Raw genomic sequence first — 25,582 nt, 5'->3', positions numbered from 1 at the left:
ACTTGGAGTGAGCAATGAATGCCAAATTAGTCTCATAAGTGAGGGCATGAACTGAGGCATCAGTTTGCATGAGTTTAATCTGATTTGGTAAAAATAAACAATTAAAATAATAACCAGGCATGCCAGCAGCAACCCTAATTATTTGAATTATTAATTAGGTCACTAGAGCCTATCATTGGTGGCCAAGAATTTGCAGGTCACACTCTCCTTAGGACCAACTTCTTTTAATTTAGCAATTTGTCGTTTGTTTACTTGAAAAGGAATGAATGCCCAGACAGGTAAAGGTAAGGGGGGAGGAAATTCTCAAACCATGTATTCTAGTATCACAAATACCCATAATAAGTCATCTATGTTTCAGTATACCCACAATAGCAATTTTTGTGGGAACTACCCTCATAATAAGTCACCTATTTTATTAAGTACATACATACCCATTTCGGTATTATCTTCTTCCAGACTTCTACGTTAAAGATGCTAAGTATAATTTTCAACATGTTGCACTTAAAAGGGACCAGAATCAAGAAGAAATGGAAACATTGGAAGGCAGCCACAAAAATGGGAAAATATTTAGGTATATGGGTGGTGGGTTCAAGATTTTTTTAACTTAATTAAATATTTTTATATTTTATTTTTATTTAATTGAACCAAAAAACCTCAGATGTATGACTCAACCCTTCATCTGGTACAAATAAGCATACAAAATGAATCATAGGTGACATGATAACAGACAGTAACGTTTATGCCATCTGTCTAAAGCCCCAACAATAACACCGCCTTGATTTGCGGAATCTCAATTAGAATTTTAGTCAGCTACTTCATAGCGCTGCATTTTAGAAATTTAAGGCCACAAGCAGACATTTTAGAATTTTCTTCTAAGTTAAGAAACAAACACCCACCAAGTATATACTACTTTTCTTCCTCCTCCCAGCCTTTGTTTCTTCGGCTCAAGTGCTCAAATTTTTAAATTCTAATTCGTCTTGAGATTCATGATTTGATCATCTAAGTCGCACGAAACAAAAACGAAAACGATTACGACATTAAATCAAAATAGGGAATTGACATTTTTTTTTAAAAAAAAATAGTAAACAAAAATGGAGGGGAAACAGGTAAATACAAAAAATGTAGGGATCTTTTTATAGATATAATTTTAAATAAAAAATTATAAAATTAATAATTATTCGATCAAACATAAACATAAATTGACCCAAAGTATATTTTTGTTTTGAACTTTTATGTTTTTTTTTTTCTTGTAGATTTTTAAACTTTTCATAGTTTTAAATCTGTCATTGAATCGTGCAAAATCACACATTTAAACACCTAAATAACAAGTAATATGAATATGTATACAGTTTTTTGGTGTCTCATCAGCCCTTCCTATCTCTTTCTCTGACTGCGTCTCCTTTGGCTACATCTCCTCCAACATCTCATTTCTCTTTCTTCGATGTCTCCTTAGCTCCTATCTCTCTCTGGTTGTGTCTCATCAAATTCGGCGACGTCTTTGGTCTCATTATCTCTATCCCACTGCTTCTCCTCAACTCTCTCTCTCTTTCTCTAGTGTCTTCTTAACTCATTTGCTCTCTCCACCATCGCTTGATTTAAAAGAAGAGGAAAAATATGATTTTTTACAATCAACCATGTGTAAAGTTTGAGTAGTTTTGGCTTTGGCCTTCTCATTCCTCTTCCTTTTGATATTTTCCTTCCTTTTATTTTTCTTTTAGTTGTTCTAGTTGACTGAATAAGAGCTTTGTTCCTTTGCCAGATAGAGAAAAGTGAGCTAAGAAAATGTCATCAAAGAAAAAAATAGAGCTGAAGAGATGCTACCAAAAAAAGTAAGGGAGTTAAAGGAGATATCGAAGAGAAATATGAGATGTAGGAAGAGAGAGAAAAGAAAGACGCAATATAAGAGATAAAGGAGTTGAGGAAACACCATCAAAGATAGAGGAAGCTAAGGAAACACTAGAAAGAGAGAGAGAGCTGAAAAGACGCCATAAAACTACCACGTCAGTATGCATGTGTATCACTTGTTAACCAGATGTTTAAATGAGTGATTTTGTATGGTTTAGGGATATATTTAGAACCATGAAAAGTTTAGGGTTTCACACAAAAAACAAAACATAAAAGTTCAAGGGCAAAAATATGTTTTTGGCCAACATAAATTCCATTATTCATTAAACAAATATAAACACAAATTATTTTTATTTCTAACGTAGTCATTGAGACAATATAAATAAAATTGTTTTTGTTTCTAACGTGGTCATGAAATGAGACGGTTTCAGAATATTTTTTTAATATTACAAAATGCTTTTGGAATTGCTTTGTCTATTTCATTCAAATTAGAAATATTTTTTTAATATGATAAAATAATTTTAAAATTATAAAAATAATCTAGAAACTTTTTTTTTTAATTTTTTAACATTGATGACAAAAAATATTTCAAAAAAATCAAAACAACATCGTTTTTATGTTTTCATTAATGAGAGGCCATCCATTATAAGAAATAATTTTTTTAATAAAAGCCAAGATCGTCACTAAAAGTTCAAAAAATAGTCACTAAAAATGTTAGTGACGGCTAAACAGACCATCACAAGTCAACACTAATGATAATGACGATAAAGTTGGCGGTCACTAAAATTAATCCATTAGCGACAGGCATATTTGTGACCACTGCTATTGACCATCACTATTTCACCCATGTGTGACTGATGTTGCCTAGCCCTCACTAAAGTTTTCATATTCAGTGACGAACATGCTTTGCAATCACTATTGCTCCTCCATATGTGACTGACATTTTCTAGCTCTCACTAAAGGTTGCATATTTAGAGACTACTTTTAGTTGTCACTATTATATCTCCATTTATGACCAATGTTACTTGACCCTTATTAAAGGTTACATATTCAGTGACGATCACATGTGGTCATTGTTATTGCCCGTCATCTGTGATGGATTCCTGTCACTAAAAATTGGAATGAGTGATGACTTTTGATTGACAATCGCTAAATGTGGTTACTAAAAATCCAATTTATTTGTAGTCATCATTTTCCTTCTTAATTTTGATCCCCACGTATTTTATCATTTAATTAGATGTGAATTGTTTAGTTATTAGAATGTTAAAAAGATCTCTGTCAAAAGTTAGGCTCATAAATAATTTTAATAAATTGGCGTGATATCATAAAATTCAGAATAATTAAAATTAAAATTAATAATAATTCGTTCGAAGGGTTGTGTCTAATTTAACTAATAAAAGATCATTAAAAAAGTGATCGAGAGAGAGACAACGAGAGAGAGTGAGAGAGCGTTTTTACGAGAATTGGGTAATTCGGTGGAATATAGCACAGGGACACACACACACACATGCAGTGTAGGAACACTGTCTCCCTAGTTTAGTTTCTCCGAGGCTAATGATTTCCGCTTTTCATGTGTTCGACACATAGAACTACTGGTTTGGCAGCTGAAGTATTGGTTTATTGTTAATGGAATTGGATTTTTTCTGTCTAAGCATGCGTATCCCATTGCCGCCACCAGTTTTTCGAGTAGTCTTGACCCCGCTTTACCCGGTACACAGCAGTTGTGTGATATTGTCAAAAAATTGCCGCAAAATTTCGAGATCGTCGTTGCTTTCTGTTCGTTTTCGTTCATCGTCTTGCGCTGCTCTGGATGTTGTCACAAAACAGCCATTAACTGGTTCGGCTTCTGACCATGTCGAACGGCCAGAGTTTCGGCTTCATGGTGGGTTTCAGGTAACGCCCGCAAGATTGCCAGAAAATAATGGAAAAAGTACAACTCGGAGGAAGTTTGATAGGTTGGGCAATGGACAGATTGGGTGTGTAGATAGGAAAGAGAGGCTTAAATGGTATTCAGAAATGCTTAGAAATTCTACTCTGAACTTGTCTTCGAAGGAGGGGAAAGCAATTCATGGGCATTTGGTGAAAAAAGGGATAGACCCGGACATGCATTTGTGGGTTTCACTGATTAATTTTTATGCTAAGTGTGGCGACTTGAACTTTGCACGCCAGGTGCTTGATGAGATGCCTGAAAGGGATGTTGTGTCTTGGACAGCTCTGATTTCTGGCTTTGTGGCTGAGGGGTATGGCAGTGATGGTGTTTATTTGTTTGGTGAAATGCGGAAAGAAGGTATTAGACCAAATGAGTTTGCCTTGGCAACTTCCCTGAAAGCTGGCACCTTGTGCTTAAATGTAGAGTTTGGAAAACAGGTACACGCGGAGGTTATTAAACTCGGGACCTTTTCAGATATTTACGTTGGGTGTGCTCTTGTGGACCTTTATGCGAAGTGCAGTGAGATGGAATATGCTGATAAAGTGTTCTGCTGCATGCCAGAACAGAATGTTGTGTCATGGAATGCATTGCTTAATGGATATGCTCATATGGGTGACGGAGAAGAGGTTTTGAAACTGTTTTGCAAGATGACAGAATCAAAAATGAAGTTCAGCAAGTTTACTTTGTCTACCGTCCTAAAGGGTTGTGCTAACTCAGGAGATCTTGGAGCAGGCAGGGTTGTGCATGCTATGGCAATCAAGATTGGGTGTGAGTTTGATGAATTTGTGAGTTCTAATCTTGTAGATATGTACTCTAAATGTGGGCTGGTAGATGAAGCTCTTAAAATATTCACCAGGATGAGAGATCCTGATATAGTGGCATGGACTGCAATGATCAGTTGTCTTGACCAGCAGGGGCAGAAACCAGAAGCTGCAAAGCTTTTTGGCTTGATGAGGAATTTTGGTGTGAGTCCAAATCAATTTACCCTATCTAGTCTTGTTAGTGCTGCCACTGATCTAGACCAACGATATTGTGAAAGCATTCATGCTTGTGTATATAAATATGGATTTGAATCTGATTCTTCGGTCAGTAATGCATTAATCACAATGTACATGAAAATTGGAAATGTTCATAAGGGTTTCCATATTTTTGATGCATTGGGTAGTCGAGACATAATTTCATGGAATGCCCTCTTATCAGGATTTCATGATGATGAAACATGTGATCAAGGGTTGCAGATTTTCAAACAGATGCTTGTGGAAGGTTTCAAGCCTAACATGTACACATTTATCAGCATTTTGAGGTGCTGTTCCAGCCTCAGGAATGTAAACTTTGGGAAGCAAGTTCATGCCCATATTATTAAAGAGATGTTTGATGAGAATGCTTTCATAGGAACAGCTCTTATAGATGTGTACACCAAGTGCAGGTTTCTGGAAGATGCACAAGTGAAGTTTAACAAATTAAATGAACGAGACCTCTTCACTTGGACAACAATCATTTCTGGTTATGCACAGACTGATCAAGGCGAGAAGGCTATTCAGTGCTTCAGTCAAATGCAAAAGGATGGAGTTAAGCCCAATGAGTTCACCCTTGCAAGCTGTTTGAGGGGTTGTGCTGGAACAACAAGCCTTGAAAATGGGCGGCAGCTTCATTCCTTGGCAATTAAGGCTGGACGGTCTAGTGATACTTTCGTTGCTAGTGCAATTGTTGATATGTATGGAAAATGTGGTTGTATAGAAGATGCAGAAACATTTTTCAACGGCTTGAATTCTCGTGACACTGTGGCATGGAATACGATCATATTTGGGTACTCACAGCATGGGCATGGAGATAAGGCTCTTGAAGCTTTTAATATTATGTTAGAGGAAGGTTTTGTGCCCGATGGAGTTACCTTCCTGGGTATCCTTTCTGCTTGTAGCCACATGGGTTTGATCGAGGAAGGGAAAAAGCTTTTTAACTCAATGACTGAAGTTTATGGCATTGTACCTTCAATCGAACATTATGCTTGCATGATTGACATCCTTGGTCGGGCAGGCAAATTTTATGAGCTCGAGAGCTTCATTCAGCAGATGAAACTTACACCAAATGCCTTGATCTGGGAGACTGTTCTTGGGGCTTGTTACATTCATGGAAATGAGGAATTTGGTGAAAGAGCTGCCAATGAACTTTTCAAACTTGAACCACGGATACATTCAAATTATATACTTTTATCCAATATTTTTGCTGCCAAAGGGAGCTGGGTTGATGTTGCAAGGGTTAGGGCATTGATGTCCAGTCAGGGTGTTAAAAAGGAACCAGCATGTAGCTGGGTGGAGGTTGATACTCAATTCCATGTCTTCTTATCTCAAGATGGTTCACATCCAAAAATCCATGAGATCCATCAAAAGTTGGAGGAACTTGGACAGAAACTTACTTCAGTAGGCTATATTCCGAAGACGCGTTACGTGCTTCATAATGTGACAGACAGAGAGAAAGTGGGAAATCTACTTTATCATAGTGAAAGGTTGGCTCTAGGGTTTGCCCTTATAAGCAGCACATCAAGTAAAACAATCAGAATTTTCAAGAATCTCCGTATTTGTGGAGACTGCCATGATTTTATGAAGATTGTTTCAGAATTCATTAATCAGGAAATCATTATACGTGACATTAAACGTTTCCACCACTTCCGAAATGGCACCTGCTCATGTCAGGATTATTGGTGATGTTGTTATGCAAGAGTTACGGGCATGTTCACCTACATAAAATTTTTGAAGCCGCAACAATATTGCTTGAAGTTATGGGAGTTCTCCACCATCCAAGTGCCTGTTTGGTCGTGCTGTGGGATAGTTTAAGAGCACTTTAAAGTAAGAAAATGTTTTTTTGCTTTTTGCAGGAAATTGGTGCTTTTTGTAAAAGCACTTTCATAGATTTGATTCTTAAGACAGCAGGCCACTGATAACATTAGAGGAAACAATCTCCCACTGGTCCCGGCTGACATATTGTGGATCAAGGTATTCTTCCTTCTTTATTGATTTTGCATTCAATGTACAGTATGCATACCTTCTGCAAAAAATTACCAGACATGCCTAGAAAGCTGGAAGTTTGTTCTTTCATTAACTTATTAATTGTGCCAGTGCTTGCTTGTGAGAGGTGGAATTCTTCTTACATTAATATTCCAGCAGTTCTTTCTCTTTTTTTTTCCTTTCTTTTTCTTTTTTAATCTGAAATTGAGTGGGATTCATAGAGTTAGATGTTGTTTATGTATAGTTTACGTAATTACAGAATTAAATATAAATAAATCTGAAATTGTTCTTTAAAATTCAAAAAGGTAATCCATGTGGGAAATGTTTTGGCTATCACATTGCTTAGATACTCTTTTTTAGGCCTTCTACGAGAAGAATATTGCTAATTCTCAACTGCTTCTTGACTTGTATTTCTATATGACGAGAAAGAAAACTACGTTTCTGATTGCTCTATGGTTGAAACTGTAGCTGAAACTAGTTTGCTAACCGCATTAAATGGAAAAGAATAGATTGCTATGCACCTTCTGCTTCTCCCATTGTTTCTCTGTTTGTAAGGTATGCTTTTCAATGAAGTATATTCTACTTCTTAAGGTCGTTTAAGATAGACAAGGTGCTACCTACGTGCAGACAGAAACTACTTTTGCTGGCTTATGTGGCTTAAGCCTTGGACTATGTGCTCCTGGGACAGTTGCAAGAGGCTTTTGAAGTATAAGATCATGTTTAGCTGCTTGAATTCACTGAATTCGATCCCTCTCCTGATTTATACTGGCACTTTTTCTTTGCTTTGCATCTCCAAGAGGGTGATTACATTCTTAGATCTAGATAGTTAATTTCTTTATTTGCATGATACTGAATTCAATTACAATCGAGGGTAGTAGCCTAGGGCGGTGGGTGACCAAGGTACCACTGGTTTTCTCAGGGCCACAATTTCAAACTTGAGGACTGCTATCAGTTGCATCGGTGGGTTCAGGCTGGCTTCAGTGTTCTTCACCATCACCAGACATGCAAGGGACCCTCGGCCTCTTGTTCCTTCGGGTGTCCAGTGTACAGCTATGGCTCATCTGAGTGTCTCCTGGGCTGAACAGGGTTAGATGCTTCCAAAGTCATGCTGGCAGGTCACACCAATGATTGCCTCCACCTATTCCCCCCCCCCCCCCCCCCCCCCCCCCCCCCCTTTCTGCTCCGCCTATCCCTTTTGATTAGCACAAAAGAAAGAATTCAATTGCTTCCCACGCCTACCCCCCCCCCCCCCCCCCCCCCAAAAAAAAAAGAAGAGAAAAATCTTTCCTTCCCTGTTAGTACTTGCAGCTGTAGTTTGTCGTCTTCATCTGCTAGGTTAGCAGGAAACAGGGCATATCCGACTCACTCAGGTTACAGTAGATAAAGAGCAGTGTCCAGTTGATTCAAAGGTTACCATCACTTATTTGCTGTCAGATGCTGTAGTTTGTATGAAAGTGGGTAAGAATTCTAGCAAAGGATTCAGCATCTCTTTAAACTTTATCTTGCCACATTATAACCAATATTCTTATGCTTGTACTTGCTGTGTTGACTGCAGTTTTACCAATCTGAACAAGCCGCATAAACTAGGATTATCAGTCTTTGCAGCTTCTTGATGCAACCCTCTATCTGGTTGATTCTTATTCTTAAATTAAATATCGAAGATCAACCCAAGAATGAATTTTTCCTTCTCCTTTTCTTGAGTTCAGTACTTCAAAAGCAGTAGAGAAATGTAAGTATATCTTGTAAAGCTTATGTTAATATCTTTAGAGGCACATTGTTGGAGAAATCATGTCCTCTGCAATTACCCTAATTTCCTTCCAGTTTTGTGACTGGCAATTATAACTCTTACAATAGATAGTTCCCGAAGATGTAATTAAAGATATTTTCTTTCCACTAGAGAAATATAATCAATTTTCATTTTAATTTACTGCTATTATTATCGGTGCATTTTAGTGTTGTTTCCATGCACCTCTCTCTCTCTCTCTCTCTCTCTCACACACACACACACACACACACTCCAAGGTGGAAGCGAGGGATCGATCAGTAGGGCAATTCTACAATTTATGGATCCCCTCCCTGGCATGTGGAAAATAGACTTAAATCTTTCTACTCTGAAGATCTCACTTAGCTGAAAGAATATTTGTAGGAGCCTCCAGATCACACAATCAAACTGATTCCTCAATCATCAATAAATGAGAAGATTTGATCACCCCCAAAACAATAGTTTTTAGATGACAACCTTCAAGCAAAGAACTTTTGGAAGCTTAGCATCATAATTGAATTAGAAACATTGTCATCCCATTACAAAGGATAAATCTTACTTGAAAATCGTCAGGAAATGTTTCCGGAAGCAACTGTTACTTCTAATGCCATAATGACAAAGGTTGTATGTATATTCTGTAGCCCATTTGATTCATATTCAGATTTGTAATCTGAATCCAAAAACTTGTGTAAAGGCATTGAAGAGAAGAGATGAAGAGCCCCTGCTGCCCTCTCCTCTATTCAAAGGTCCTCATTTCTCCTTTCTTCAGTATCTTCGTCCGAGATGGGATTTTCAACCTCGCTTCCACTGCTGGATCCATCATCTCCAAGAAAAGTGGAATCCCCTCCTAATGAGCCCGAATTACAGTGCAGGTTGTACTTTTGAAACTTCACATTTTTTTTCTTTTCACTGCTCCTCCCTCCTTTCCTCTTTCTACCCCCACCATTCTCTTCTGATGCCATTATGTGAGCAGCAGCCAAGAAAGCAGCACTTGCAGATTCTTTTTGCCTCTCGTCATCCTCACTTCCGTCTTCCCCTTCCCCCTTGTTATCAACGTAGAAGAGGAGATCATCGTCCGTTCTCTTTTCCTTCATGTCATGTGCTAGTTTGTCGTGTTCACTTTCTGAAATATCAAGAGTTAGCCTCGGGTAGCATTTTCTGATGCTGTCTTCCAGTACTCTGAACCCTTGATCCTCAAAATTAAGTAACCACTCTGGAGAATAACACACATAATACCAAGATTAGAGAGCTCGGTAATCATACCTTAATAACCTTATACAAGAGATGAGATTACTAGAACGAACTTAAAATTGCCTTGGGTGACCATGCCTTAGGTTGACTGGCTTTGCTGTCCATTCCAATCTCACTTGTGACCAGCTTAACTAGTTGTGCAGGTAATTGAGAACCAGAAAAGGCATTTATATAAGAGATGGCTTTTGTCTGATCCCCTTTTACCCTGCAGCCAGGTGGATAACGTTAAGATCCTGCAATTAGAGTTTCTAATAACCAAAATATTGATGCTTCATACCTGAATGACTCTGTGGCTTCATGTGTAACTATCACTCTTGCAATGGCAAGACGTATTACACGTTTATTAGGTAGATGAGACACTTCATCAAAATTGAAGAAAGAATATTCCACTAATACAATGGCGTCGTAGAGAACATTCCTCAGAGAAACTTCATCTTCAGAACTCTGCAGAGACATTCATAATATACTCCAAAATCTCAGATTAAATACAAAAGGCAGATGATAAAAAATCCATTGAAAGAAGAGAATAATGTGAAGGATAACATGGCAAAGATCATAAAAATATATTCGCATTGAAGAAGGATCACCCGCCATGAGAAGAACAAATTTTCTGAACAAGTAAACTGGACATGATTCACCCATATAAGGTGACAAAACAATGTTAACGGCTACAGATACTCTTTTTTTCTCTTTAATGTAGTTCCACAATACTATAATAAGAAACAAGGAAGAATTGGCTTATCCTGAGATCTATTCACAAATGATTTTAATTGCATAATCTATTTCACCACAAATCTAAATCTGCTGCAAACTCTAATGGATATACGTCAGTCTCTAGTTCTTCCTGACTCCATATAAAGAGGAAAGAAAGAAAGGATGAATAAAAAAGAAATTGAAAAAAAAAAAGAGCTTGAAATTCAATCATAATATCTTCGATGGTTTTTATATTATAATGTCAAAATTTCGGATTCTGCATATTATCCTCTATGTGGCTTATGATTATCCCATCCTATACTGTGCAAACAAGTCAATTTTCTGTTTATCTGCTACAGTACTTCCTCACAGTGCCCGCCTGATTGAAAGACAAATGTTCTTGCACACCATTCATATAATTCATAACTGCAGCCTCCAATAAGGGATGGCGTTGATGATATTGAAAGCTGTGACCGATTCCTCGGATAAGATGAGTATAATTAGATTGGTCTTACCGTCATTAATATGTAAACTGATCAATTTTTCTTAAACAAATGAAACCAGAGCATGACACGACAAACTTTGAGCAAAAGTTGGCAAAATGACACAAAAGCAATCCCTATAAGACGCGCTTACCAATATCGAGGTTACTGGTAAATTGGGCTCCAGCAGCATCCCCACAAGGGTCTCTGAGAAAACATGGCAAACCAAAAATCTTGAGCACATTTTGAAGAGAGATGTTTAGAGATGAATGTAAAAAGCTATTTAACATAACATAATCGAGCCCGTCTCCTTTATATGAATAGAAGTCATAAGGTAGCATTCAAGCCGTTTGGTTAAGGGTCCCAGTTATGTAGATGATAAGGATCAAACAAGAGGAGGGTATACCATGCAACAACAACAATGACAGCAATCACAAACCTTAATCTCGGTTACATGAATTTTAGATTTCCAATCATTCATGATCATACATTTTCTAAAGTCATTATATTTTATGTCATGTATAAGGTTTCCCATCAAATTGTTTTCATCCAACCAGTTTTACACTAACTGTCAACTATCAAATGCATTAAATTGTAAGCAAACCAACGAAAACTAGTAATATGGTTGGGATGTGTCTTTCTAAACTCAAGGCCTCCAACTGTTTTATTTTAGGGGGAAGCGTTACCGGACAGGGCATGAAAAATTTAAGAGAAATAGGAAAAAAGATGAGAAATAAACCTATCTTGAGTTCAAATATAAGCAGACTAACCAAAGAAGTAGAAATTCCGAAACCCAGTGATGGAACTAACTGCCCAAGCCCTCGGCTCTTTCTGCAACTCCTGTTTGGAAACCCCCGAGCAGAAATACAAGCACAATTTCAACAGAAATGCCTCTGTGATCACAGCTCCGGCCAGCTCACCAACAAAAGTCCCTTCTTCACTCAGCCTCCCAACAATGTCATCACCCAAAAGCGGGAAAAACAATTCAAAGTTTTCTTTTCCTTCTGAAGCCTCGCCAATCCAAATTCGAATCAAATCCTCCAATGGTTGGAAAAAACCATCCGAATTGGAAACCAAGCCACCATCATTTGCAGAACAGCATACAGAAATAAACCCTAGAATTGCATCAACTAAGGACTTAATATCTTTCATAATTTTGCTCTCTCTCTTAGAAGACAAGTCTCCGCTCTTCAAATCAACTAAAACTCTGTACGCTTCATATATAACCGGAGCTAGCAATCCAATGCTCCTCGAAGAGGTAGACGAAGCCGAACAGCTTGAAATCAACTGGAACAAGTCTTTTGTGGCCGAGACTCGAGAAGGCTCGCCACCAGGCGAATTCTTGTGGTTGCAGCGATACGTTAAAGCTGAATAGAACCAGATGGACTCAAGCGGAGGATTGTCTCTAGCCTGCATTAATTCGTAGAAAGTAGAAGCAAAAGCTGAGGAATCACGATTTTTTGAGTCTAAAAGGGTTTGTATCGATTCGCTTAATGCAAGTTCGTAATTTTCGCCAATGACATGATTGAATTTGTCATCTTTTATGGGCTTTTGGCTATCAATTAGGGTTGCAGCCATGTGTGCAAGCTCGAATTTTCGTTTATGAGTGGAGTTGAAGAGTAAGGCTTGCAAAACGGTAGAGCTGGTTGGGAGGGGGTTTAAAAGATTAGGGTTTCAGGAGCGCAGTAGTGTTGTGCTGCGACAGCGGTTCACGCGGCTACCGTGCTTCACCAATCAAGGAGGCCCTGCCATAGCGATTTGTCAGTGTACAATTATATTATCGAATTAACCCCAATTTTTAGTTAAAATCAAGAAGAAGATGGTAAATAGATAATCCAAAATTTCAAATCATTTTGCATGCTTCCGTAATTTAATTATGTTGATATTTATGGGGTATGAGAAATGGTTAAAAATAAATTAAATTAATCAAACTCTTACATGCCAAACTGTCTTAAAAGTATAAAAGAGCAAGTGAGCAACAATAAAATAAATCAAGCTGTTTACAAAATTACATACGGCCGAGAATAAACTACCCTTAATTTTACAAAATCACATATGGGGTATATATATATATATATATATATTTTCAAAATTACCTATCTTGGATACATAAAATGTGGGTCAATTTGAAAAATAGAAAAAAGAAGGTATAAATACAAAAATAAATAAATATTGAATCATTACGTAAACTTTATGAAAATAAAATATACCAAATCATTATTAAAATTAGATTTTTTTTTTTTCAGATAAAAGAAAATGCAATGCCCTTATTACTTTTCTTTGAAGTTCAAAGAAGATTAATAGGAGCCTTTGTTCAATCATACCAAATAATTTTTTTACTACCTTCTCTTTAAATTTTGCTATAACAAGACCCCTATTCAATCAACTCTTTTCATAAGGATCAATTTAATTTTTTATCACAAGAGGTTCTACTCTATTCAATCAATATGAGTGGTTAAAATGATCCTTTCACATCATGGAGCCAATGCTTTGGATGGTCTCATATGATTTAGACCATTTATAATTATCTTTATAAATTGAAATGAACCAAAAATGTAGCTTACTAGATCCATATCTCATTGGGTAGGACGGGGTCAAACCCAGATTCACAAGAATGATTTGAGTTCCAAAACTCAACAGAAGCAAATTTTGCATGAAAGACAGGTGAATCATTCTGAAGCCCTAAAAAGATAATGGGTGATAAATGAAGGGGCAGCATGTACGGAAGGCAAATGATGAACTGAATACTCAAAATATTTTTGAAGCTCACATTGCAATGTCACATTTCAAATAGAGAAGCAAAACCAAGCAAAGATGGTGAGCGGGCGGCTTTTTAGTGCTGCAGCATCTCCCATCCCATCCCATCTTCATAAGCAATAGAATTGCAGTAACACAATCACAATGAATGTATGTTCGGGTAGTGACCAAACAAACTAGCTAGCGCATTCTGTAATGTTGGCTTCTTGAGACGACACAGCGCCGGCCATTCAACGAATACTTGACCAGTATATCAACATCGCGAGGATTCTTTTTGTTCTGTGCCACGGTCATGCTTCCGACTAGGGCCTCTCCTTCGCATATGGTAAGCACATCTTCCAGGTACAATACCGTTTGCTTCCAATGGGTAGCCCTAGATCTTGGCCCTGCACGATTGTTGACACACACTAAATACTGCACAAAATCTACCATATGTTGAGCAATTCACATGCAGATTGACATGGTCTACCCCCCAATACAGAGAACCATGGCGTTGTTTAGTTGAGGAAAACATACCCTGTTTTCAGGAAAACTACTCCACAAAAAATGAAAAATAAAAAAAATTGTTCAAATTCAAAAATAATCTAAATAGAAAATGCAACTCTCCAAAATTGCACTTAACTTGGAAAACTCCAAAAATGAATTTTCCAAATTTTTCTTACTACGTAGGATATTTAGAAAATGGAATCCTCCAGAAAATTTTCCAAATCATCTCCATCTCTCCTCTTACCACAAGTTACACAAAAGAAAAATCTCTCTCTCTCTCTCTGTTGAACATATATTCCAATTTTCTAGGTTGAAATTAGTTTTCTATATTTAAAACATTTGAACACCTTTTCCAAATTTTATAGGAAAAATGAAAACTAAAAATTTTACAGAAAATTGAGGATAGGAAACATTTTCCACAATTAAACAGCCCCTAAGACTCTTTGCATTTGCAAGCTCCCACATTCTCCCTTAAATAAGAAGGTAAAGGTTATCATTAGAGCATTAAAATAGAGTTGTTTAGCAGACAGTGACGAACCTGTAGAGAAGCCAGTTAATTTATGGCACTTTGTAAAAGCCACATCAAAGTATGCTACAAGAGCATGGATGTAATCATCACGTTCTGCCACAAGCTTAAACGAAGCTGTGAAGGAAGCATCCCCCGTAGCCATCTTGGAAATGTCCATTGTCTAAATCAAGTAAAATGATGTATTTAGAATGGCACAGTAACATATTCATCACTGTACAGAGCACACACCAAAATATAAACTAAAATTGTTATCAGCTACTAGCCTCCTATAGGCCGTATGGATGCATATTTCTCACCTTCAGTAACTGGCAATTTGTAACAACCTGCTTTTGGTCAACAGTGTCAACAAGAGGTTCAATCATAGCCTGCTTCTTGATACAGCTCATGTCAAAGCCATATACATTGTTCCAGACTGTAATGTCATGAAATGCCAAAAAGAATAAAGTAAGATTTCTGCAAAGTTCACAGGAAAAACTTTTCCAAGTAAAATGATTGACAAGCAGCATTTTTTTAAGTCCATTTAACCATGGCACAGGACGCCAATCAAGGAAATTCACATATACCCCATACAGAAGATTAGGAATACAAACACAAATTATATGCATAGCATAAAGCATAAGAAACAAGAGAGAGAGAGAGAGAGAGAACATAACCTCAATGGTCAAAGAAAAAGGTTTTGAGGGTAAACAATTAAAAAGGTCATGTTTAAAGCACCGTAACTCCTTGTTACACTGCTACATATAATTATGACATGCAGCAGACACAATATACATGTATTACATCATATGCAACAGAGTAAGCTCACATTCAATCTTATCTTCCTTGTATTCAGCATCCTCAATAGCAGTTAAATAGAGAGAAGCTTTGTCTGGAAGAACAACTCCACTATTGCCCTACAAATGAATAAGGAAATGAAATTGAAACAATATATTCATAACACAAAGCTACAGTAGTAGAAGTGTGCAATTGATCAAAACGGAACCACATGAAAACTCATGTAGAAAACTCATGTAGCCCCTAAATCAAAAGCCAGATAAACATCCTTAAAGGTGCACAATGTGCATAGCATATCACATTAAACCTAGGTATTATGGAGAACCAACTGAGATTTTTCAGTTTCTAGAATAAATTTCTAAAATAAAATAGACAGATGATAGAAACAGAACACCAAGAACAATCACAAACATCAATCTCACTAAGTGGGAAACAAGAACAAAAACAGGAAAAAGAAATCAAGCACAAGCAAGTCAAATCAAAGGAAGGATTCCCCAATAAACCACACACAAAGAATTTACTTGTTTCCAGACACTCAATAGCCAATGTAATTGTATGACAGAGATTCCCCTTTTAGACACTAAAAAACCTTGATAATGAAAATGGAACAAAGAATTATAATTGCCACTTGTGACTAAAATAGGAGTTAAAAATTCAAAGAGAATAAATTTCTTAAAAAGAACCAAACTGTAACTTGACAACCCAACAAAATTCAAGGTAAGCCTTCTCACTTATAATGACTTTAACCAGAGTACCAACTATAATCAAGCAAAACCTTCTACAAGTATGAAAATCCAAAAAAGAATATAATCTGAAGAAAAGGCTGAAGAACCAGGAAATGACCAGTGATCCAACCCGGTAGCACTATCAGACTATAAGGACTAATGAAGTATGATACACCATAATTGACAGTACCAAGTAAACTACAGCAATGAGTCTCATGCTATAAGCAACTCCATAGAAACATTTATTAATATTTTCCACATTTCACCAGCATTGAAGCAGTTATTCTAAAAACCAGGGACAGCAGAAAAAACTGGCATCAGAATCAGAAGCAAAATGCAACTTACAAGCCATTTATCGCGAGCATAGAGAACTGTATTTAACATATTCTCAAATAATAAAAAATATCCCATCCACTCTGAGATAATGACATCAACTTGAGTGACTGGAAGCTCAATTTCCTCAACTTTTCCCTTCAAAACTGTGATAACTGTAGAAAATGATAAAGGAAACATGCAGAAAACAAATCAGTAAGTCATAGAACTCAATACATTTATATACAAAATTCATGGTTTCTAAAGACATCACCATCTGAAAATCCATTTTCTTTGACAATCTCTTGTGCCATGTCAGCCATGTGGGAGCACTCAACCTAAAATCAAAAGCTTTTGATAATCAACTGGATTTGTGAGAAATCATCGAACTCCATTTCCAATATTTAGTAGATCAAGCCATGAATATTACCCATGCATCCAGTCTATCCCCACCACCACGCTGCCTCCCCAACAAAATATATATATCCACACATCCAGAATATAGATAATAGTTATTGAAGAAGTTTGGATTTTAAACTCCTCAAAACTACTTATTTTATTATTTGAATTGGACAAATTTATACATAAATAGTAACTGATCATATGGTGATAGTTGCACACAAAAACAACTACCACTTAGAAAATAAATAACTACATGATGAATGAAAATTTGTTCCTATAGTTTGTTTAACTACCTAACTGTCTCTATTTGTTGTACACAACTTTCTACACACCCCCTCAAGCTAGGCTATAAATATTAAGGAAGCCCAGCTAAGATATTCACATTTTCAAACTAAGTCTTCAATAGATCCTTGGTCAGGAATCAGGATGTCCATAGTCTTTGGTAGTGTCATGTACCTAGGGTTGGATTGGAAATTGAGAGAAATCAGATGGGAATTAGACGGAGAGGGAGGAAAATGCAGCAAGAAATGGGGGAGGATTACAAACAAAATAGCAAGGAGAGGGAAATCAGAAGGATCAAGAGAGAGAGAGAGAGATCATAGGGAAATTGGAGGGAGATTGTGAAAGAATTAAAGATTGGGAATCAGAGAATTCATTCATCAATTCAAACATAATCCTTCCCTTCCTTAGTTGTGGCTTATATATAGCCTAACAGCCTCTCATATGCACCCATGTGCAGTACCACAATAGGCATAACTATCTACAGCTAAAGACAAAGATCTATAATAGAAAAGGAAAATAAAATTACAATTCTTGTGTAATGCATGTAAGCTAACTACTATTATAATGACAATTATAGCCTTGGGGATTCTTGGGGTTTTGACAATTCTCCCCTCATTGAGAGAGTTTTTGTCCCCAAGAACTTACAACGATTGCGCCGTTGTTTCTTCATCCAATACCAGTTCTCTCCATCTGGTTTATTCCTCTCTCTCTCTTTCTCCATCTAGGCCTATTCCTCATTGCCCTTAAGTTCTCATCAACTGGAACAAAACCATGAGTTATTACCACAGCTCATATAATTGCAATCAAGGTTGCATCTACCTCCAAGGTGTAATAGACCATTCCCCTAGGTTTTGCAATAGCTACCCAATCAAGATTGCTGGTACTCACAGTCTGAGGATCCAGTATGGTGCCAAAACTGATCAATATGTCCACATCAAGTGCCGATAATGAATTTAGTCGCTTCCTATCATAGGTAGCAACTAAAACTTGCAACCCTAAAGCCCTCAAATGATGATCATTTTGAAATTCACACATCTAACCAGTTACCACATATGTTCCACTATGTTCATCATTTTCGATGTTGGTTGTTTTGAACCCAAAGAATTAACAAACTAATTCTTCAGCCGCAATAGAAAAATGACGAGTAGGTAGACTATCTTCCTCTAGTCATAGGACCTCATCATCCTTATGAAGAGGTTCATGATAGCCAATACAAGACTATTCTGATCTGGATTGCCCAATCAGAACTTCTTTGACTGCATGTGGAGCATCAAAGACTTGATCCAACCTAGAATTGTTGTCACGGGCATCACCACTCATAGCTCTGACTTGCTTTATAACCGACTTATCTAACAAATCAATGTTTCGTTCCAAATCTAATTGTTGTCATGAGCAACTCCTTTTTCTTTGTGTTTGATGGAATATCCCTCTACATGAACTTTTATTTCAAAAAGATCAGATGGTCTCTTTACATCTACTGCCCTAGCAACCTGATCGTTACCGATTCCCTTTGGATAATGCATTTCACCACCAATATCATCTCTGATGTTGCAATCATCCTTCTAGATAATTCTGCCAAAATCAAAATACTTCTTCTACACATTCGAAGGTACACAATGAATCATTTTCCCATAATCTAGACTTCCCTTTAGGCGGCTTCATTTCAGGAACTCCTCTTGGTTAGAACTTCCGTGATGATCATCTAAAACATTTCTTCTCCATTTATCGAAGAATCCAACAAGAAAGTTGACTTGATACTTCTTATACAGCATCTTTGCAAACTTCTGCAGCTGCTCGTATATAACACTGCCCATCTCCTCACACATTCTGCTAACCCAAGGATCTAATTTCTATTCCCGTGTCTCATGATTCAGGCCAAACTCCTCACAATTTATGTTGGATCCCACTAAGAATACAACATTCTTCTGTTGCAATTTAGACTCCACTTGTTTCATGTGTGCACTGCTCCCCATGGTCGACTTCTCACGAATAGGGTATCCCACTAAAAATGTAGCATTCTTCTGCTACAATTGAGACTCCAATTGTCTCATATGTGCACTGCTCCCCATGGCCGACACCTCACGAACAAAACCCTTCAAAGACCAAGGAGTAGGAGTTCCACACATACAGAATCCAACCCCTTCCGTAAGCTATTCGACTCTAAATTAGAATCACCCCGACACAATTCAATAGCCGAGAAGCACCCACTCTCCTTCGCCTTCCCAATTTGAACAATGTTAACCAAATTTCAAAGGTGAAATCAACCTCTTGTTTCCTTGACTCATAGCCTAGAATTCAATTAAAACTATCGCCTGTGGAATTCTATTCACTAATTCACTTCTATGAATCGTCGAATTTCTAATCGAAATCTCCTGAATCACCTCGCACTCAGTTCCAATAATGGTTGAGGTCGCCTTTCTGAATCGCGACTGCAATAGCTAAAGCCTATTGGTTCCATCGCAACTAAGAGAGCAGCTTTTAATTACCTTCAAAACAGATCAAAAATGAATGTCGTCGAGGATTGACGGTTCCAATTGTAATTGTAGTGGAATCTACGGTCGAAATTCTTCTTATCAGCTTCGTTCCACTTTCAACCTCAAACGTCAGCCAACGCTCTCCTCCTCGAAATCCCTAGAACTGAATTTACTTGAATTCAGTTCACTCTACCTGAAACCCACACCGCCTGTAATCGATTGACTTTGAATCAGCTGCTATGCTCTGCCTAATTGAGAATTGATCTCCTCTCAAGTCAACAACCTTGAATCCGTTTCACTAACTCACCGTTATCACCCCCTAGCAACCGTGGAGGATTCGTTCGAATCTATCTCAAATCGTTGTTCAATCACTTCACCAGAGTCATCAAAAACACCGTCAGACAACACATGGCTTGCTTACTTCCAAAAATTGAACACTTCCAAATCACAAGCCGAGAGACACTTCACCAACTTCACAATCTGAACCTTAATAACACCAAAATTCACCACTAGAATTGCCGACCGTGAAGTGATAAAAAATTATGAAGCAGTAGCTAAGGATTGTCGCTAGGGAACAACAACCAAGATCGTCTAGGTTTGCTTGCCTTTATCACATGCAGCGACTTGGATCCAACCGCTAGGATAGCCAAAATTTGCACAAGTCGCAGAAATCGAAGGCTCATCGTTGATTTCGAAATTCACCACATCGAAAGTATTATCTTGAGAGTTCAATGGGCTCTCGTTGCAACTCATGTGAATTGCCTCCATTCAATTCGTTTGCAATCAACTTCCAAGGATGGCCTTACTTTACTTTGAATCTAGCTTGATTATTTCAAAATCGGATTGGACCACTATTGAATTTTTGAAAATCACTGATCTACAATCAGCTTCCAGAAACAGTAGGCGAAGAGCTTCCGAGAACTGGTTGCAGAGCTTCATGTTATTGTTCACAGGGCAAAATCAAGTTAGACTTCCTACTTGTTTGTTTTACAAAGAAGATGTTGATCCAAATAGTATAACAAATGGAAATCCTTACTCTTCCCAAAGGAACAGATCAAATCTTGTTTTTGTTGGAGCTTCCCTTACTCGTCCATGGAATCAGAACTCCATTGTCAAATCCCAAAGTTCAATTCAGAGATGTGAACCTATACTAATGAAAAAATACTTTGGAATTTCTATGGAAGAAAACAATAATAAGAAAAAAGTTGCTAATGAAGCATTACAGCCTCAAGAGTTCCTTAAAATAAAGCAGCCTAAGGAGACATCCGAATTATGAGGAAATAATTCACTGCTTATTGTAGAATTTGAGCAAAAGAAGTGTTCTGATTTTGGCAATATTGACAAGAAAGATGATTGCAATATCAGACATATTATTGGCGGTGAAAAGCATTATCCAAAGGGCAATTATAACAATCAAGTTGACTAGACAGGCAAGTACAAAGGAACAATCTAATTCCTTAGAAAAAGTTCATGAAACAGCCAACATTGAAGGAGCAGTGATGAGGAAATTGTGTGAATAGCAAGGGAAAAGTTTCAGCTGCTAACTACAACGATCAGAGAGTGGTTGCTTCTGGTGTCCAAGGATCCCCAATGCTATAATTGTCATAAAAGTAGTTAGCTTACAAGTAGATCCTTGGTATGTAGAAAATCTACCTTAATCAGCCTTCAATTTTTCTTTTTATGAAATGCCCGTCTATTTAGGTCAGTTTGAACATGTTGAGTTGTTGTCAATATTTTAGTTAGACAACTAAAATATTGGGTGTTTAGGGTGTCTCCATGACAATGCCTTTAATGTTTCTTTAGTGTCGGAATACTTCTCCTTTGCAGCATCCTAGATTTCTTATGTCGTATTTGTGGAAGATAAAATTTACTCCAATTTGATGCGTCTTTAGGGTCAAAATACTCCTTTGTGGCATTCTCTTGTGCCATCTTGTGGAGGATGACATTTACTCCGACTTCTTGTGTAGATTTATTTTATTGGTGTGGCAGTGGTGATGGTGGACGAAGATGAAGAAGATGACTAGAGATGGGCATTGGCCGACGATGGTAATGTTTTCTCTCAGGAAATTAAGGTTTCTCAATTTTTACTTCAAGAACTTCACCATCTTTGTTGCTCTCTCTCCCCCCCCCCCCAACTTTCCATCTAACCCGGCTTTGATACCATGAAGAAGTTTGGATTTTAAACTTCTCATTTTATTATTTAGATTGGACAAATTTATACTTAAAAATGGTAACTGCTCATATGGTGGTAGTTACACAAAAACAAACTACCATTTAGAAAATAAATAACTACATAATGAATGAAAAATTGTCCCTATAGTTTGTCTAACTACCTAACTGTCTCTATTTCTTATACACGGCTTTCTACAGTTATGAGAAACATCAACAAAGGAAGTAGAATCCAAGCATTGAAGCCATTGAATTAAGTATACAAATTAACACAGTTTCTAAAGGGTAGTAAGTGGACCACAGCCATATCAGTAAAATTATAGAAAATAAGTTAAAATATTTAAACAAAAATAAGAAGGCGCTGTCCTAGCAATTCCAGGTCTTTTGCTTTAAGTGCAATAAACTCCATTGTCATTGCAGAAAATCCACAAATATAAGTAAACCAAGCATTTGAGGCAATTATGTATAATAGAAATTACTAACAAAGTTCACATGTGGTATGGTGATGTTAACAAGCATTAACTCATTATAATACAAAAACAGCATGCGGACACCTTGTACATTTAATTTGGGGGTAACTTGCTCAATACCATTATTGCTCAGAATTTTCTGCTCCATATGCATCGCATTTTCTTGGCAAATGAAAAGGATAAAGCAGATAACAAATAGAGTACAAAATCCTGCAATGTTATGTTTAATCATATTAATGCCATTGGAAATCAATGAATCTAGCAGATGAAAATGAATGCATATATGTTGTAGCTAAAGCATCCAGCCCAACACCAGACCACAAAACAGTGGCATTGGAACCAATTGGCTGTAAGGGTAATGTCAATACAACACCTGAACACACAAGAGCAGCCTTTATAGCCAATTGGCCTTGAATGACTTGCCAGGAATTAATTGAGTTTGATTTACTTTAAAGTTTAATTTGATTATGATATCGGAATCCTAGCTTTTAATTTTGATAGGCTTTGTTTAGATTTGAATCTTCATTTTTATCAAGTATTGATTAGATTTTTGCTTTTGTTTTAGTAAGATATGTTTGGAAATTTAATTTATCATTTATCATTTTAGTTAAACTTTAGCCTATTTACAAGATAAAGCAAGCATTAAAAAAGATGGAAGAACAGTAAAGCAGTTGGACCAGATAATATATTGATAGATGTATGGAAATGCACTGGAGAAGGGGCATTTTTTGGATAATTGAAATTGTTCAATGTGATCCTTAAATCAAAAGGGATGCCAAACGAGTGGAGGAAGAGCACTTTAGTGCCTATGAACAAGACTAAAGATGTTCAAGATTGTGGAAATTATAGAAGAATCAAGTTAGTAATAAAACCATATGTCAATAATTAATACTACAAATTTCTCATCAAATGTCATAAGAACAGGATATGAAATTTTTTGTTGAATTAAAATACAAGTTGAGGAGAAAAAAGCATACCGCATAAACATGTTTTGCCCCTGCTTTTGCACAAAAGAGTGACAGAATTCCAGTACCAGCACCAACGTCAAGTACTATTTTGTCTTTGAACAAAAAAGTATTTTTATATATTACATTTTGGTATGTCTTAGTTCTCACTACGTCCTTCAACATTTCCTGCAATGCCAAAATAACAACAAGAGAAAACCATTGCAATTCTGAATAAAGCAATGCAAATGTTAACAAGATGTCAAATACACCAAACCTAGATTGAGTATTTTGAAAACATAAAGGAAAATGAGGGAGCAGGGAACTGGCGTGAGCTTTTTACAATTCTAGAAACGATTTCCAGTTGTATCAATCTTAGCCATTGTGAAATTGAAAATAGTACCACATTATTCCTGGAAATCCCATCGGTACATTATTCCTGGAAATCCCATCGCAGACATAACTTAGACCCATATGGTTACCACTTTAAGGCTCCCTAATCAGTCCATATAATGGACACAAAATTCTGATAGAACTAAACTAGGAAATAACAGAAGAAGAATATAGTACGAGAAATCCCTTAAAGGAAGATTGAACGAACAGAAATATTGATGTGAGTGAGCAGATACAATAGCCAAACATTGAATTGCTGTCATTCAAGTGTAGCAAACTTACTTCATGAATACCTGCAAACACAAAGCAAGACGAACTGAAAGATTAGTTCTTGCAAGAGGCACAAGCAAACCAAGGTACATTTAAAAAAAAACATAAGCCGTGAAGCATAAACGTGCCACCTGTTGATTATAGGCATTAAAGACTTAAAAGCTAAGACCTTTAGACAGGGTGACAAAAGAAACCAGGGTACGCAGCATCCCTTATGTTTGGCTCAGTAAAGCTGTTCAATATCAGCTCATTGCTTTTAACAACCCAGGCTCGGATTGCCCAAAAAAGAAAAACCGAGATTGGCCAGTTATGTAAACAAGTCAAGATTTTGATCGAATATTTCAAGTCCGCCGGACCGCCACTTTCCTAGATTAACTTTAACCCAGATAATCTCGCATTCACTTTAAGAGAGTAACTCGACCAAACCTCTTTCCAATATAAAAACATAACAACGCAGGTTGTTAAGTTTTCCAAAACAAGCGATTGGAAGTGGTAGAGGCAGAAAGGGAGAGCAAGCGGAGGATAAATCATACCGAAGTGAGAGTAGGAATCGAAGTAGTAGTCGGCGCTGGTCTTGTCGGCCGCGAGGAAGGAGTCGTCGGGGTCGCACATTAAGGCGTCGTCGTCGAGGTTGGAGCAGCTCTCGTCGAGAGCGTCGTCTTCTTCATCGTAGTCGAACTTGATCTTGGTCGGCCTCCGGGCGTCGAACTTGCCAGCGTTGTTGTCTTGGAGATCCATTTCTCCTGGTATGGCTACTAGGGTTTTGGGGGTGGGGGCGGGGGTGGGGGCTAGGGTTTATGACAGACAGGGAGGCTCTCCACTGTCTCCGCGCAAAAAGAAAAGAACTTGGGATCTCAGATGCGGAATTAAATAGGGATTCTATGTCTACCCCGATTTAAAATAAAAATACCTTAAACCTTAACCCCCTAACCTTATATAGGGATCCATTTCTCCTTGTTTTTCATATATGTTTTTATTGGGAATTAATAAGTAAATATATATTGAAAATAATAATAATAATAAAATTAGGATCATAATTCACATTCTATTTTTGCTTAGTAGTAAGAATAATAATTTTTTTGTGTTTGTTTGGAATGATCATTCTTACGCGGTCATTGGTATTCGTATTCTCGATTATATTATAAGAGATAAATTATACGTTGGGTCTTTAACTCTTACACAAAATAATAATCAAATTTATAATTCATCAAATTAACATTAATATAATGCTCTCGTAACTCAACTTATATACAAGATTTTTTTGTTTTTTTTATGTTTATTTGATTCTGGTGATGGTGAACTGGTCAAACTTTATGTCCATGCGACTATAAAAATGTATATTTTATTTTAAATTAACAAATAAATAACAACCACTCTCAAATATCATTTTGGCTGTTGATTGGGACTGGTTGGGTTGGGCCTAAAATTAATTAATTTTTTTTTTTTTAGTCAATCATCTCCTTTAAAATTTATAAAGATTTGAGTTGCAATTTGTTTGGTGGGCGAGAGGAATGAAACAAAAATTGGACGAAAGAGAGTTTGATTGAAGTTTGAAGGGTGCAGGACTAGAATTAAATATAAAAGATATAATAAATACTTTTGGATCTATTTGTTTTTTTTTTTTAATTAT

The 25,582-nt window shown here is 36.9% G+C and overlaps 3 protein-coding genes across 4 annotated transcripts; 1 reads left to right on the top strand and 2 right to left on the bottom strand.

Moving 5' to 3' along the window:
* The first annotated feature begins 3,285 nt into the window (after positions 1-3,285).
* On the top strand, positions 3,286-8,710 carry LOC127795745 (pentatricopeptide repeat-containing protein At3g24000, mitochondrial-like). The gene is made up of 4 exons (XM_052327615.1): positions 3,286-6,765; positions 7,697-7,892; positions 8,121-8,235; positions 8,333-8,710. Exon 1 carries the CDS (start codon positions 3,472-3,474, stop codon positions 6,475-6,477), a length of 3,006 nt encoding a protein of 1,001 aa, XP_052183575.1. The 5' UTR covers positions 3,286-3,471; the 3' UTR covers positions 6,478-6,765; positions 7,697-7,892; positions 8,121-8,235; positions 8,333-8,710.
* Positions 8,711-8,951: 241 nt separating this feature from the next.
* LOC127793864 (uncharacterized) lies at positions 8,952-12,689 on the bottom strand. 2 transcript variants are annotated; one of them, XM_052324619.1, is made up of 5 exons: positions 11,736-12,681; positions 11,120-11,172; positions 10,068-10,234; positions 9,844-9,995; positions 8,952-9,752 (listed from the first exon to the last, which is right to left on the bottom strand). In XM_052324619.1, exons 1-5 carry the CDS (start codon positions 12,541-12,543, stop codon positions 9,280-9,282), a joined length of 1,653 nt encoding a protein of 550 aa, XP_052180579.1. In that variant the 5' UTR covers positions 12,544-12,681; the 3' UTR covers positions 8,952-9,279. The 2 variants fall into 2 exon arrangements, with proteins under 2 accessions (XP_052180579.1, XP_052180580.1); XM_052324620.1 differs by having other exon boundaries at positions 9,544-9,752; positions 9,869-9,995; positions 11,736-12,689.
* A 1,000-nt stretch (positions 12,690-13,689) lies between these two features.
* On the bottom strand, positions 13,690-24,787 carry LOC127794818 (probable protein arginine N-methyltransferase 1). Its single transcript, XM_052326073.1, has 9 exons — positions 24,486-24,787; positions 23,965-23,975; positions 23,323-23,478; positions 16,823-16,886; positions 16,582-16,724; positions 15,543-15,630; positions 15,034-15,149; positions 14,747-14,897; positions 13,690-14,108 (listed from the first exon to the last, which is right to left on the bottom strand). The coding sequence occupies exons 1-9, from the start codon at positions 24,688-24,690 to the stop codon at positions 13,903-13,905; spliced, it is 1,140 nt and encodes a 379-aa protein (XP_052182033.1). The 5' UTR covers positions 24,691-24,787; the 3' UTR covers positions 13,690-13,902.
* Positions 24,788-25,582: the final 795 nt, after the last annotated feature.

Source organism: Diospyros lotus, chromosome 2, assembly GCF_014633365.1.
Source record: "Diospyros lotus cultivar Yz01 chromosome 2, ASM1463336v1, whole genome shotgun sequence".
Lineage (NCBI taxonomy): Eukaryota > Viridiplantae > Streptophyta > Magnoliopsida > Ericales > Ebenaceae > Diospyros > Diospyros lotus.
The sequence above is the reverse complement of the archived record's forward strand: the minus strand, read 5'-3'. Positions and strand labels throughout refer to the sequence as shown.